This window comes from Motacilla alba, chromosome 3 (genome assembly GCF_015832195.1).
Source record: "Motacilla alba alba isolate MOTALB_02 chromosome 3, Motacilla_alba_V1.0_pri, whole genome shotgun sequence".
Lineage (NCBI taxonomy): Eukaryota > Metazoa > Chordata > Aves > Passeriformes > Motacillidae > Motacilla > Motacilla alba.
This window is the reverse complement of record NC_052018.1, coordinates 104,429,605-104,443,209: the sequence shown is the minus strand read 5'-3', so window position 1 is coordinate 104,443,209 and position 13,605 is coordinate 104,429,605. Positions and strand designations below refer to the sequence as shown.

General features: G+C 50.1%; 1 protein-coding gene across 1 annotated transcript; it reads left to right on the top strand.

Moving 5' to 3' along the window:
* Positions 1 to 347: 347 nt before the first annotated feature.
* LOC119699146 lies at positions 348 to 13,251 on the top strand. Its single transcript, XM_038132196.1, has 10 exons — positions 348 to 1,117; positions 2,343 to 2,389; positions 5,661 to 5,875; positions 6,714 to 6,874; positions 8,101 to 8,147; positions 10,024 to 10,035; positions 10,493 to 10,707; positions 11,553 to 11,713; positions 12,164 to 12,210; positions 12,873 to 13,251. The coding sequence occupies exons 1-10, from the start codon at positions 915 to 917 to the stop codon at positions 13,106 to 13,108; spliced, it is 1,344 nt and encodes a 447-aa protein (XP_037988124.1). The 5' UTR covers positions 348 to 914; the 3' UTR covers positions 13,109 to 13,251.
* The last annotated feature ends 354 nt before the right edge of the window (positions 13,252 to 13,605 follow it).

Genomic DNA, 13,605 nt, shown 5'->3' with positions numbered 1-13,605 from the left:
TGCTGCGACGTTAAGTAAGATGTTCCACGGAGAGCAGGAGACTGGGAAATCTGGCAGCGGCTGCGAAGAGGAGGGTCAAAAGAAAGAGGTGCTCATGTCAGAGGGAAAAGGAATGAGGGTAAGGAAATCCAAGCTATGTCCAGTGGGGTAAATTTTCATTTGATGTGCTGTTGGCAGAGCTCTGAGATCTCTTCCCTGACAGGAACTGACCCTTTCAGTGAAGTTTGTACAGGTCCACATTTGGCTCATTAGCTGGGCCAGAAATGATGGGATACTAAGCATGGGTGGGCATCCGCCCCTGCTGCCTCCAGCCCCATTCCTGGCCATGGCGTGGGGACCCTGGAGCAAGTGGGGCAGGCAGAGAGCTTGCAGAGAGCAGCAGGGCAGGGAGCTGTGCTGAACTTCCTCAATGCCAGTGAGCATGAGGTGATGGATGTGTGGGAGCTGGAGAGCAGCGAGCATCCCGAGAGCTCAGCAGCATCTGGGCTCCAAGGCTGCTGGGGAACTGTAGGAGGGAAGGGCAGCAGCAGAAGAAATGAGGGGCTTGAGCAAAGCAGGGGTTGACATCCCTTAGAATGGCTTTGTGGGGACATGGCTGGAGATGAGCCCTGGCTGTGAGGCACCTTAGGGTCAGGGAGAGAACAGTGATCTCAAGGCACTGCCATGCCATCCAGAAGGCCAGTGGAGGCAGTGGCGCCCCAGAACATCTTGATGTCAAACATGTGGATGCCAGCTGGGAATGCAGCCCCACTTGCAGAAGATTGAGCAGGAGGGGAGAGGTGTCAAATGTGTTCCATGTTCCCTCCCTCAGCAGTTCCCTTTGCATTCCCTGGGCTGGGCCAATCTGCTCCATCAGTTTGACTTGTTTATTCCTGCCAGGTCCCAGCTGAGGGCATATCTAAATGTCTTGAGGCATGAATGGGGGCAAAGCTGGATGCTTTTTCTTCTCTTTCCAGGCTTCCTTGCCATACACCAGTGGTGGGGAAATGAAGAAGGCGTCACTGGGACTGCCTTTGATCCCCCCAATACGCAAGGCAGGAAGTCTCCCTGTTGACAGTGCTGCGGGGTCTCTGCGCAGCTCTCCCCGGCTGGATTTCCAGGAGTCCCGGGAGATGAGGTAAGCCAAGGGGTCTGCTGCTCCAGTGTGTGCTGTTCACCTCACTCTTCCCATCTCCTGTGGTGATTTTCCACAGTCTCCCACATAGACATGCAAACCTCTGTGTATTCAGCATTTGGCCCATGCAATGTCAAACCCAGCAGCAGTGCTCCAAGAGCAGAGGTGGTGGTGGACGAGGCAGGGCTTGAAAGCACCTCAAGACAAGTCCTCTGCTGGACTTGGCTATTCATTCCCTCTGATTGCAATGTTTGTGGTGTCTCTTGGAATTGGATTACATGGGTCTGGATCCTGTAGAACTTTGAAAGCTGTGATCTGGAACTGATAACTTCTGCAGCCAGAAGAAAAGGCATGGGCAAATAGTGGCTGCTGGAGAGGTGTCTGTAAATTCATGTGCTGCTTCTGTAAACATCAGGTGTAATTTCTCTGTTCCTGGGCCTCCACTGTGATATGAGATCCCTGATTAGTTTTGGGATGTAGATGTATAATCCGATTGAAGTTTAATGTTTAGATCTAGGCTTAAGTTCAAAAGAGGGCAAGGTAGTAGAGAAAAGTTACAGGACTGTACCTGATGGAAAGATATTAGCTTGGATATATGTGAGAAAATGCAGCTGTGAAGCTTACCCGAGTGATAACCACAAAGAGGGAGTGTCGGAATTATCATTCCAATTGAAAATCTTTGGTAGGGCTTTTAAAGTGGAATGTGAATATCCTTCCCTAGCAGCTGAGTTGGAAAAAGCCATTTTGTTCTGGAAAGAGCCAGGAGGTGTAATATCATTCTCAGGAGACAGCAGTGCTCTCTGACCACATGTGGCACGAGGCTGTCACCAGTGTAAGGCACGGGCAGGCAAAGTCCAGCTTTGGCAGCAGTACAGAAGTAGCTGCCTTCCACAGAGACTCGTGTCTCAGCTCAGCAGCTCTTGCAGCTTCAGAGAGGCTGTAGGAGCAACTTGGCTCCAAAAGAAGAGACAGCAGAATTGGGGTGTTGTGCTGCAAGTTGAAGACTGACTGCTGTGTTTATGGCAGAGCTTGGCCAGCTCTGTGTGACTCCAGCAACTGAAAGTGGAAGGACAATTAATCAGCTTTGCATGCTGTTGGGTTTAGATGTGCATTTCCCCATTCTTCCGTGGGACCATGCTAAGAAGGTTTGCCCCCTTTCATGATATGCCCATTCCCTGCCATCTCTTTCTGTGTCCTCATATGTTCTTTTGTCCTGCATTTTCTACAGGCCAAGATCCAGCAGCAGAACCCAAGACATGATCTCAGAACATTCCGGTAGGTACAGGGCATGTCTGTCCTAAAATGACCTTTTGGAATTTTATCTCAGAAGAGATATTTGGAAAGATTGGTTGAAACACTTTCTGTTGAAAATTTCTTTGAATTCATTTCAATTTTTTGACGGGCTCAGTGGACTCTCCCAGAGTCCAGTTAGTGGCAGTGTGCTCGGGTAGTGCCGTGAAAATTCCTCCCATGTGAACTGTTGAATGGCAGGAGCTGGAGTGGTTCCTTGGGGTCCTGGAAATACTGTGCAGGAAAAGAAAACATTCCTCTCCATCCTGCACATGCCTTTTATCTCCCTGCAGCCTTTCTAGTGTCCAAATGAGTAGAGAAAAGGAAGGCACTTAGCATGAAATGAAAAATGTTCCCACTCCTTCCGCCTGCCCTTGAAGCAGAAAACCTTTCTTTGGGGCTGTTTCTGAGTGGAACCCTATGAGATGTGAAGGAGATTCATGGACATTGCCTGGTTTTGCACTGGCAGAAATAGGGAATCCTCCCATGATGGAAAGGCCTTTTGGCTTTTCCAATGAAGGAGCAGGAGACTTCCAAATGGCTGCAGCCCAGGCAGGGTGTGAGTTGGTCATCCTCTGACAGCACAAGCCCAAAGCCACCTAGGGCAGGTTCCCAATGCCAAATCTCTTCCCTGGCTGTCTCTGCCTGTGTCAGTGTTGCAGGCTGAGGCTGGGGGAGGAGATGCCTTCTGCCTTGTCCCTGTCCCTGCCTTGCCTGATCCCTGAAGAGTGGAATGGTGCCAGACAAAATGCAGTCTCTGGGGCATCTGGGACAGGGAATGCTTTCAAGTTGAAAGCCTCAGTGACACTGTTGTTGTTCCTTTGGCATCTCTGGGCATGTAATGATAGGAGAGATGAGACATGAAGAAATCATTGTGCTGATGCCAAAAAAGGGATCAGATCCCCAGGTTCCTTGGCTCAGGTTCAGATTTGTTCACATGCTGTGTATGGCCCCTTTGGAATGACTCCTTCATTGCTGGCAAGTGCAGCAGCAATGCTTCATGCAGTTAAGGAGAAATATTGGTCATTGAAGAAGTTGAAATTTTTTTCTGGAATAATTCTGGACTAGGAATGACTAATTAATCCTTACCTATCTCTCCTTTTATTAATGACTGGGACATTTTAGAGAGGGAAAGAAATCTGGTGTTAAGACAGGCATTCCTCTCATAGTGCTTGGATTCCCCATGGTTTTACCCTCTGTAAAACCATGTGAAGAATTAGTTCTCTTCCTTCCAACAGTTCAGTTGGAGAGTATTTCAGAAGGACCTGGGCTCCACTCTTTCCATTAAGAAAAATTGGAATTGACAGTATTAACCAAGATCAGGAATGTTTTGAGGCAGATGATGTTTATGTTGGGTTTGGGGGTCTCTGCAATAAAGAAAGCATGACATAAACCCCTGCAACAATGAAGCAGAGCAAAAGAGGAACGTTTGGATGGTCAGTTTGTTGCCAACAGCTCTCGGCCAACTGAATTCTGGGGTCATCTACTGGGGAGTGCAAAGCTGCTTTTACTTCCACTGCCCGGTGCCATTGTTTGTGTGCCAGCACTTTGTTTGATGGGAAGAGAATGAAACCAAATCCCACACCAACAAGCTGCAAGCCAGAACTGAGTGGGAATTACAGAATGAAAGGCCTTGAAAGGTAGCTTTGGAAAGGGTCTACATCCTAGAGCGTGTGAAGCCCTCAGGCCTGGCCAGGCTGGGCTTAGGGCTGGCTGCCCTTGGGAAGGGAGTGGAAGGGGATGGAGTTGGGGTGGGGCTTTGCAGCCATGGAAACGAGAGAAGCATGGGCAGCGTGTCACAAAGGGGCAGCCCCAGGCTGGGCTGGTGAAGGCTGGGGTTGACACGGCCACAGCGGCAGCAGACGCGTCTGGCTCTGCCTCTGTGTGCCAAACGCTGGCGATTGGAGTCACCCGACCTTGCTCTAAGGCTGGGTACCAAGCTCCCGTCGCTGTGAACCCTGAGAGCGATCCCAGATTCAAACCCAGATACTTCTGCTGGACAGAAGCACGGGTTTGGAGATGGATTTTACTGGAAAAGCAAAGCCCACCGAAAGAAAAGGTGAGGATAGAGGGGAGCTGAAAGGCTGGAGCCAAACGGAAAAAAATCCCCCTAGATTTCAGGGAAAACTGGTGCATGGTGGTCAGTGCTGGCTCTGTGTCAGAGTAGGTGGCTGACAGCTACAGATGGTCCTGCAAGGACACCCATGGCATTGCAGCATTGTCTCATTAGTTTACGCTGCTTTCTCCTTTCTGACACTGGCCAAATCCCTCACATTGTCAGCCAGGACAGGGACTGTGGCCACAGCTGACCCCAAATTGGACATGGTCATGAGATGCAAGTCCTGTTGCTTTCTCTGCCATCACTGTCGGGTCTCAGTACGGATAAGGTTCCCGTTCTTCCTCTGCTTGCGGCTCAGGTCCAATACTGAGGATGGTATTAGGGTGCTATAGAAACACCAATAAGACCTGCCTCCTTGCAGTGAGGTCTTTGTTGTTTGCAGAAATACCAGTTGGATCTTTGTGGGTTTTCCATGTGGATTGCTGAAGTCCAGCCTCCAGAAGGAATGTTTTTTCCCCCTTACCATTGGAGCCTTCCATCCTTCCATTCAGACTTGTTACCTCAAGACTGCTAAGAGGAATTGAACTCAGGCTAGTTGCAGGAAAAGAAATAACAAAGGAAATTTCTTTAAAAGTTAACAAACCCTTGAGTGTCACACCCATGAGATGTGTTGATGACAGAGGTGGGAGCTCACCAAGCCTACCTCTTGCCTTGTGGGCATGATGGAGCCGCACACAGACAGGAGGTTGGATCTGAGGCACTCTCAGTTGGGAGGAAGGGTCTTGTGGCAGCCCAGAGAGGCTGTGCACATTGGCAGGGAAGAGTTGTGCCCTGCATGTGTCCCCTGCAAGGAGCTGTGCTGCTGCCAGTGCCCCGTGCAGCTGTAGGGCTGCTCAGCTGTGGGGCAGGGAGAGGAGCAGGAGGGTGCATGTGCAGCTGAGGCATTCCTGGAGAGCACAGGGCTCTGGGCTCCCTGCTGTCCCAGGGCAGCCCAGAGGCCAGGCTGTTCCTGTGGGAGCTCTGGGGAAGTGGCTCAGGGTTTTCCCAGGGCTAGCTTCGAGTTTCTGCCAGGAGGAGCATGCTTCCCTGTGCAGCTGTTTAGAAGTTTCCAAGGAATCTGTCCCATGAAATATGGAGCTTCAAATGCTTTAGGTTTGCATTGCGGGCTCTGATACATTTTGTGTCTCCACTTTGCAGGCCTGACTGGCTACCCGCTTGCCAAGAGGTTTTCCCTGGCAAGTCCCTCCATGCTCCTTCCCTCCAAGCCGCTGCTGCCCATCCAGAGGAGCTCTCCTGCTGCGACGTTAAGCAAGATGTTCCACAGAGAGCAGGAGACTGGGAAACCTGGCAGCAGCTGCGAAGAGGAGGGTCAAAAGAAAGAGGAGCTCAATTCAGAGGGAAAAGGAATGAGGGTAAGGAAATCCAAGCTATGTCCAGTGGGGTAAATTTTCATTTGATGTGCTGTTGGCAGAGCTCTGAGACCTCATCCCTGGCAGGAACTGACCCTTTCAGTGAAGTTTGTACAGGTCCACATTTGGCTCTTTAGCTGGGCCAGAAATGATGGGATACTAAGCATGGGTGTGCATCCGCCCCTGCTGCCTTCAGCCCCATTCCTGGCCATGGCGTGGGGACCCTGGAGCAAGTGGGGCAGGCAGAGAGCTTGCAGAGAGCAGCAGGGCAGGGAGCTGTGCTGAACTTCCTCAATGCCACTGAGGCTGAGGTGATGGATGTGTGGGAGCTGGAGAGCAGCGAGCATCCCGAGAGCTCAGCAGCATCTGGGCTCCAAGGCTGCTGGGGAACTGTAGGAGGGAAGGGCAGCAGCAGAAGAAGGGAGGGGCTTGAGCAAAGCAGGGGTTGACCTCCCTTAGAATGGCTTTGTGGGGACATGGCTGGAGATGAGCCCTGGCTGTGAGGCACCTTAGGGTCAGGGAGAGATCAGTGATCTCAAGGCACTGCCATGCCATCCAGAAGGCCAGTGGAGGCAGTGGCGCCTCAGAACATCTTGATGTCAAACATGTGGATGCCAGCTGGGAATGCAGCCCCACTTGCAGAGGAGTGAGCAGGAGGGGAGAGGTGTCAAATGTGTTCCATGTTCCCTCCCTCAGCAGTTCCCTTTGCATTCCCTGGGCTGGGCCAATCTGCTCCATCAGTTTGACTTGTTTATTCCTGCCAGGTCCCAGCTGAGGGCATATCTAAATGTCTTGAGGCATGAATGGGGGCAAAGCTGGATGCTTTTTCTTCTCTTTCCAGGCTTCCTTGCCATATCCCAGTGGTGGGGAAATGAAGAAGGCGTCACTGGGACTGCCTTTGATCCCCCCAATACGCAAGGCAGGAAGTCTCCCTGTTGACAGTGCTGCGGGGTCTCTGCGCAGCTCTCCCCAGCCGGATTTCCAGGAGTCCCGGGAGATGAGGTAAGCCATGGTGTCTGCTGCTCCAGTGTGTGCTGTTCACCTCACTCTTCCCATCTCCTGTGGTGATTTTCCACAGTCTCCCACATAGACATGCAAACCTCTGTGTATTCAGCATTTGGCCCATGCAATGTCAAACCCAGCAGCAGTGCTCCAAGAGCAGAGGTGGTGGTGGAGGAGGCAGGGCTTGAAAGCACCTCAAGACAAGTCCTCTGCTGGACTTGGCTATTCATTCCCTCTGATTGCAATTTTTGTGGTGTCTCTTGGAATTGGATTACATGGGTCTGGATCCTGCAGAACTTTGAAAGCTGTGATCTGGGACTGATAACTTCTGCAGCCAGAAGAAAAGGCATGGGCAAATAGTGGCCACTGGAGAGGTGTCTGTAAATTCAGGTGCTGCTTCTGTAAACATCAGGTGTAATTTCTCTGTTCCTGGGCCTCCACTGTGATATGAGATCCCTGATTAGTTTTGGGATGTAGATGTATAATCCGATTGAAGTTTAATGTTTCGATTTAGGCTTAAGTTCAAAAGAGTGCAAGGTACTAGAGAAAAGTTACAGGACTCTACCTGATGGAAAGATATTAGCTTGGATATATGTGAGAAAATGCAGCTGTGAAGTTTACCTGAGTGATAACCACAAAGATGGAGTGTCGGAATTATCATTCCAATTGAAAATCTTTGGTAGGGCTTTTAAAGTGCAATGTGAATATCCTTCCCTAGCAGCTGAGTTGGAAAAAGCCATTTTGTTCTGGAAAGAGCCAGGAGGTGTAATATCATTCTCAGGAGACAGCAGTGCTCTGACCACATGTGGCACGAGGCTGTGACCAGTGTAAGGCATGGGCAGGCAAAGTCCAGCTTTGGCAGCAGTACAGAAGTAGCTGCCTTCCACAGAGACTCGTGTCTCAGCTCAGCAGCTCTTGCAGCTTCAGAGAGGCTGTAGGAGCCACTTGGCTCCAAAAGGAGACGGCAGAATTGGGGTGTTCTGATGCAAGTTGAAGACTGACTGCTGTGTTTATGGCAGAGCTTGGCCAGCTCAGTGTGACTTCAGCAACTGAAAGCTGAAGGACAATTAATCAGCTTTGCGTGCTGTTGGGTTTATGTGTCGCATTTCCTCCTTCATAGGAGCGATCATGCTAGCTAAGAAGGTTTGCCTGCTTTCATGATATGCCCATTCCCTTCCTTCTCATTCTGCTTCCTCAAATATTCTTTTTTCCTCCATTTTCTCCAGGCCAAGATCCAGCAGCAGAAGCCAAGAGAAGACGTTGGAGCATTCCGGTAGGTACAGGGCATGTCTGTCCTAAAATGACCCTTCTAGTCTTGACTCTGAGGTGACAATTGGAAAGCTTGGTTGAAACACAATCTTTTGAAAATTTCTTTAAATTCATTTCAATTCCTTGACGGGCTCAGTAGACTCTCCCAGAGCCCAGTCCCTGGGAGTGTTCTCCTGTGGTGCAGTGAAAATTCCTCCCATGTGAAGCGTTGAGTGGTAGGAGCTGGGGTGGTTCCTTGGGGCCCTAGAAATACTGTGCAGGAAAAGGAAACATTCCTCTCCATCCTGCCCATGCCTTTTATCTCCCTGCAGCCTTTCTAGTGTCAAAATGAGTAGAGAAAAGGAAGGCATTTAGCATGAAATGAGAAATGTTCCCACTCCTTCCTCCTGCTTTTGAAGAAGAAAAGCTTTCTTTGGGGTAGTTTCTGAACTTGACCCTATGAGATGTGAAGGAGATTCATGGACATTGCCTGGTTTTGCACTGGCAGAAATAGGGAAACCTCCTACGACCAAGTTCTTTTGATTTTTCCAATGAAGGAGCAGGAGACTTCCAAATGGCTGCAGCCCAGGCAGGGTGTGAGTTGGTCATCCTCTGACAGCACAAGCCCAAAGCCACCTAGGGCAGGTTCCCAATGCCAAATCTCTTCCCTGGCTGTCTCTGCCTGTGTCAGTGTTGCAGGCTGAGGCTGGGGGAGGAGATGCCTTCTGCCTTGTCCCTGTCCCTGCCTTGCCTGATCCCTGAAGAGTGGAATGGTGCCAGACAAAATGCAGTCTCTGGGGCATCTGGGACAGGCCATGCTTTCAAGTTGAAAGCCTCAATGACACTGTTGTTGTTCCTTTGGCATCTCTGGGTGTGTAATCATAGCAGAGATTGAAGAAATCATTGTGCTGATGCCGAAAAAGGGATCAGATCCCCAGGTTCCTTGGCTCAGGGTTAGTTCTGCCAAATCCTGGGTATGGCCCCTTTGGAATGACTCCTTCATTGGTGGTCTGCAGCTGCAATGCTTCATGCAGTTAAGGAGAAATATTGGTCATTGAAAAAGTTGAAATTTTTTCTGGATTAATTCTTGACTAGAATTGACATATCTCATTAAACCTTGACTGTTGTGGTTTAATAAATGGTCTGGCTATTCTACAGGGAGAAAGTACCACAGGTTCAAGAACTGTCTTCTTTTTACGATCTGCCCTATGACTGTTCAAGTAAAAACAAAAAAGAATTTTTATGTAGTGACATAATCAGAAATGTTTGGAAGCAAGTCATGTTTGTGTTAGGTTTGGGTCAATGCATGAACGAAAGAAAGCAGGAAAAAAACCCAAGGGGCAATGATGCTGAGCAAAGGCAGAATGTTTGAAAACAAATTTGTTCCCTACGTATTTAGGTGCTAGAATGCTGGGGATATGTAAGGGGAGTGCAAACTTTCTTTTACTCCTAACATGGGCTGCCACTGTTCTTGTGCCAGCACTTCCTTTGTTGTGAAGAGAAATGGAATGAGTTTGGAACCAACCAAAGCCAACCGAGAACTGAGTGGGAGTTAAAGAAACAAAGGCCATGAAGACTAGCTTTGGAAAGCAAATACTTCCTAGGTGTAATTGTCAAATTCTGGAGACCTCTGTGGATTGTCAAAAGTTGAGAAGGAAAGGAATTTCAAAGTAATGAATAGGCATGGAGCAACACATAAGCAAAGCTGTAGAAGCTTTCTCTCTTGGCTTGCCAGCTCCATAGAGTTCAGAGGAATTCCAGTGAGGCTAGTTCATGAAATATAAAACCAGAGCAATCTTCTGAATAGCAAAAAGCCCCTTGGGTGCCTCATCCATGAGATGGATTAATTGTATAGGTGGGAGTTCACGTAACTCACTTCTTGCCTTGTGAGCATGGCTCAGCCTCACACAGAGGTAAGGCGGGAGCTGGGCCACTCTCTGTTGGGAGGAAGGGTCTTGTGGCAGCCCAGAGAGGCTGTGCACATTGGCAGGGAAGAGTTGTGCCCTGCATGTGTCCCCTGCAAGGAGCTGTGCTGCTGCCAGTGCCCCGTGCAGCTGTAGGGCTGCTCAGCTGTGGGGCAGGGAGAGGAGCAGGAGGGTGCATGTGCAGCTGAGGCATTCCTGGAGAGCACAGGGCTCTGGGCTCCCTGCTGACCCAGGGCAGCCCAGAGGCCAGGCTGTTCCTGTGGGAGCTCTGGGGAAGTGGCTCAGGGTTTTCCCAGGGCTAGCTTCGAGTTTCTGCCAGCAGGAGCATGCTTCCCTGTGCAGCTGTTTAGAAGTTTCCAAGGAATCTGTCCCATGAAATATGGAGCTTCAAATGCTTTAGGTTTGCACTGCGGGCTCTGATACATTTTGTGTCTCCACTTTGCAGGCCTGACTGGCTACCCGCTTGCCAAGAGGTTTTCCCTGGCAAGTCCCTCCATGCTCCTTCCCTCCAAGCCACTGCTTCCCATCCAGAGGAGCTCTCCTGGTGCCATGTTAAGTAAGATGTTCCATGGAGAGCAGGAGACTGGGAAACCTGGCAGCGGCTGCGAAGAGCAGGGCAGAAAGAACGAGGAGCTCATGTCAGAAGGAAAAGGAATGAGGGTAAGGAGACCAAGCTAATTCCAGTGGGGTAAATTTTCATTTGATGTGCTGTTGGCAGAGCTCTGAGACCTCATCCCTGGCAGGAACTGACCCTGTCAGTGAAGTTTGAACAGGTCCACATTTGGCTCATTAGCTGGGCCAGAAATGATGGGATACTAAGCATGGGTGTGCATCCGCCCCTGCTGCCTCCAGCCTCATTGGTGGCCATGGCATGGGGACCCTGGAGCAAGTGGGGCAGGCAGAGAGCTTGCAGAGAGCAGCAGGGCAGGGAGCTGAGCTGAACTTCCTCAATGCCACTGAGGCTGAGGTGATGGATGTGTGGGAGCTGGAGAGCAGCGAGCATCCCGAGAGCTCAGCAGCATCTGGGCTCCAAGGCTGCTGGGGAACTGTAGGAGGGAAGGGCAGCAGCAGAAGAAATGAGGGGCTTGAGAAAAGCAAATGTTGACGTCCTGCAGAGTGGCTTTGTGGGGACATGGCTGGAGATGAGCCCTGGCTGTGAGGCACCTTAGGGTCAGGGAGAGAACAGTGATCTCAAGCCACTGCCATGCCATCCAGAAGGCCAGTGGAGGCTGTGGTGCCCCAGCACATCTTCAAGTCAAACATGTGGATGCCAGCTGGGAATGCAGTCACATTTCCAGGGAAGAGAGAAGGCATGGAGAGCTTGCATATGTGTGCCATGGTCTCTCTGTACCCAGTTCCCTTTCTATTCCCCATCCTGTGCCAATTTTCTCCATCAGTTTGACTTGATTATTCCTGCCAGGTCCCAACTGAGGGCATATCATAATAATCATTAAGCATGAATGGGGGCATGGCTTGACCTGATCACTGTGTTTTATTCTTTCCAGACCTCCTTGCCATATCCTAGTGGTGGGGAAATGAAGAAGGGATCATTGGGAAAATCTATGATCCCCGTTATATGCAAGGCTGGACGTCCCCGTGTTGGCAGTGCTGCAGGGTCCTTGCGCAGCTCTCTCCTGGTAGATTTTCAGGAGTCCCGGGAGATGAGGTAAGCCAAGGGGTTTGCTGCTCTAGTGTGCTGTACACCTCACTCTTCCTATCTCATGTGGTGATTTTGCACAGTCAGCTGTCCCATGTGTTTTGGCAAAACCTCTGTGTATTCAGCATGTGGCCCATCGATGATGATCCAGCACAATGTCAAACCCAGCAGCAATGCCCCAATAGCAGAGGTGGTGGTGGGGAAGAGGAGGCAGGGCTTCAAAGCACCTCAGGATGGGTCCCCTGCCTGACTTGGCTATTATTTCAGCCTGAGCTTGGCCAGCTCTGTGTGACTCCTGCAAAGGACAATTAGCTTTGCATCCTGTTGGGTTTATGTGTCGCATTTCCTCCTTCATCTGAGTGACCATGCTAAGAAGGTTTTCCTCCTTTCGTGGTACGGCTATTCCCTCCCTTCTCTTTCTGCCTCCTCATATGTTCTTTTTTCCACCATTTTCTCCAGGCCAAGATCCAGCAGCAGAAGCCAAGAGAAGACGTTGGAACGTGAAGGTAGGTAGAGGGCATGTCTGTCCTAAAATGACCCTTCTAGTCTTGACTCTGAGGTGACAATTGGAAAGCTTGGTTGAAACGCAATCTTTTGAAAATTTCTTTAAATTCATTTCAATTCCATGACGGGCTCAGTGGACTCTCCCAGAGCCCAGTCCCTGGGAGTGTTCTCCAGTGGTGCAGTGAAAATTCCTCCAGTGTGAAGTGTTGAGTGGCAGGAGCTGGGGTGGTTCCTTGGGGACCTGAAAATTCAGTGTGCAGGAAAAGGAAACATTCCTCTCCATCCTGCACATGTCTTTTATCTCCCTGCAGCCTTTCTAGTGTCAAAATGAGTAGAGAAAAGGAAGGCATTTAGCATGAAATGAGAAATGTTCCCACTCCTTCCTCCTGCTTTTGAAGAAGAAAACCTTTCTTTGGGGCTGTTTCTGAGCTGAACCCTATGAGATGTGAAGGAGATTCATGGATATATTGCCTGGTGTTTCACTGACAGAAATAGGGAAACCTCCCGTGATAGAAAGTCCTTTTGACTTTTCCAATGAAAGAGAAGGAGACTTCCAAATGGCTGCAGCCTAGGCAGGGTGTGAGTTGGCCATCCTGTAATGAGGGCTTTAGAGGCTTTTGATTTCCTTTGTGGACTCTGTTACATTTGTGTCTTCACTTTGCAGATGTGACTGGCTTCAGTATTGCCAAGAGTCTTCCCCCTACACGTCCCTCTTCACTCCTTCCCACCAAGCCCTTGCCTCCCATCCGGGAGAGCTCTTCCTCCATCAAGCCAGGCAAGATGGATGATGGAGAGAAAGACAAAGGGCAAACTACCGCTGGCTACAAGGACATCAGAAGAAGCAGCCAGGAGGAGCAGAGTGCAGAGGGAAAAGGACATAAGGTAAGGAGACCAAGCTAAGTCCTGTGTGGTAGATTTTCTGCTGATGGGCTGTAGGCAGAGCTTGGAGACCTTTTCCTGTGCTGTGAGCTCAGGGAAGCAGCTGAGGCAAGGAAGAGCTCAGCTGGACACTGTGCCTCTTTGCCATGGGTGTCTTTGCAATGGGTGTGTAGTGCAGACTTCATGTCCTCAGCATGTATCAATAGCAGGAGGGGTCTTGGAGTGGTTTGTGGGCTCTGTCGTGGTTCCCTGTCTGTCTTATTGCTGAGAAAACAGCAGCAAGCAGTCAGAGCAGCTGAAGTTGTCCTGTCTGGAGAAGCAATCCTTCTCCATTTAGTAAGCTGTATGTATTTGTGAAGCATCTCTGTGTCTTGGTGGTGTTTTCTGACAGCTGTGTCTGCTTTGGATGGAAAAAGGTGTTTGCTGGAACCTGCAAGCCAGGTTGTCTCAGCTTTTGAGTTGTACAGCCATGCCCCCTGCACAGTTGTCTCTGAAGCTATTTCCAGACTGGATCATCT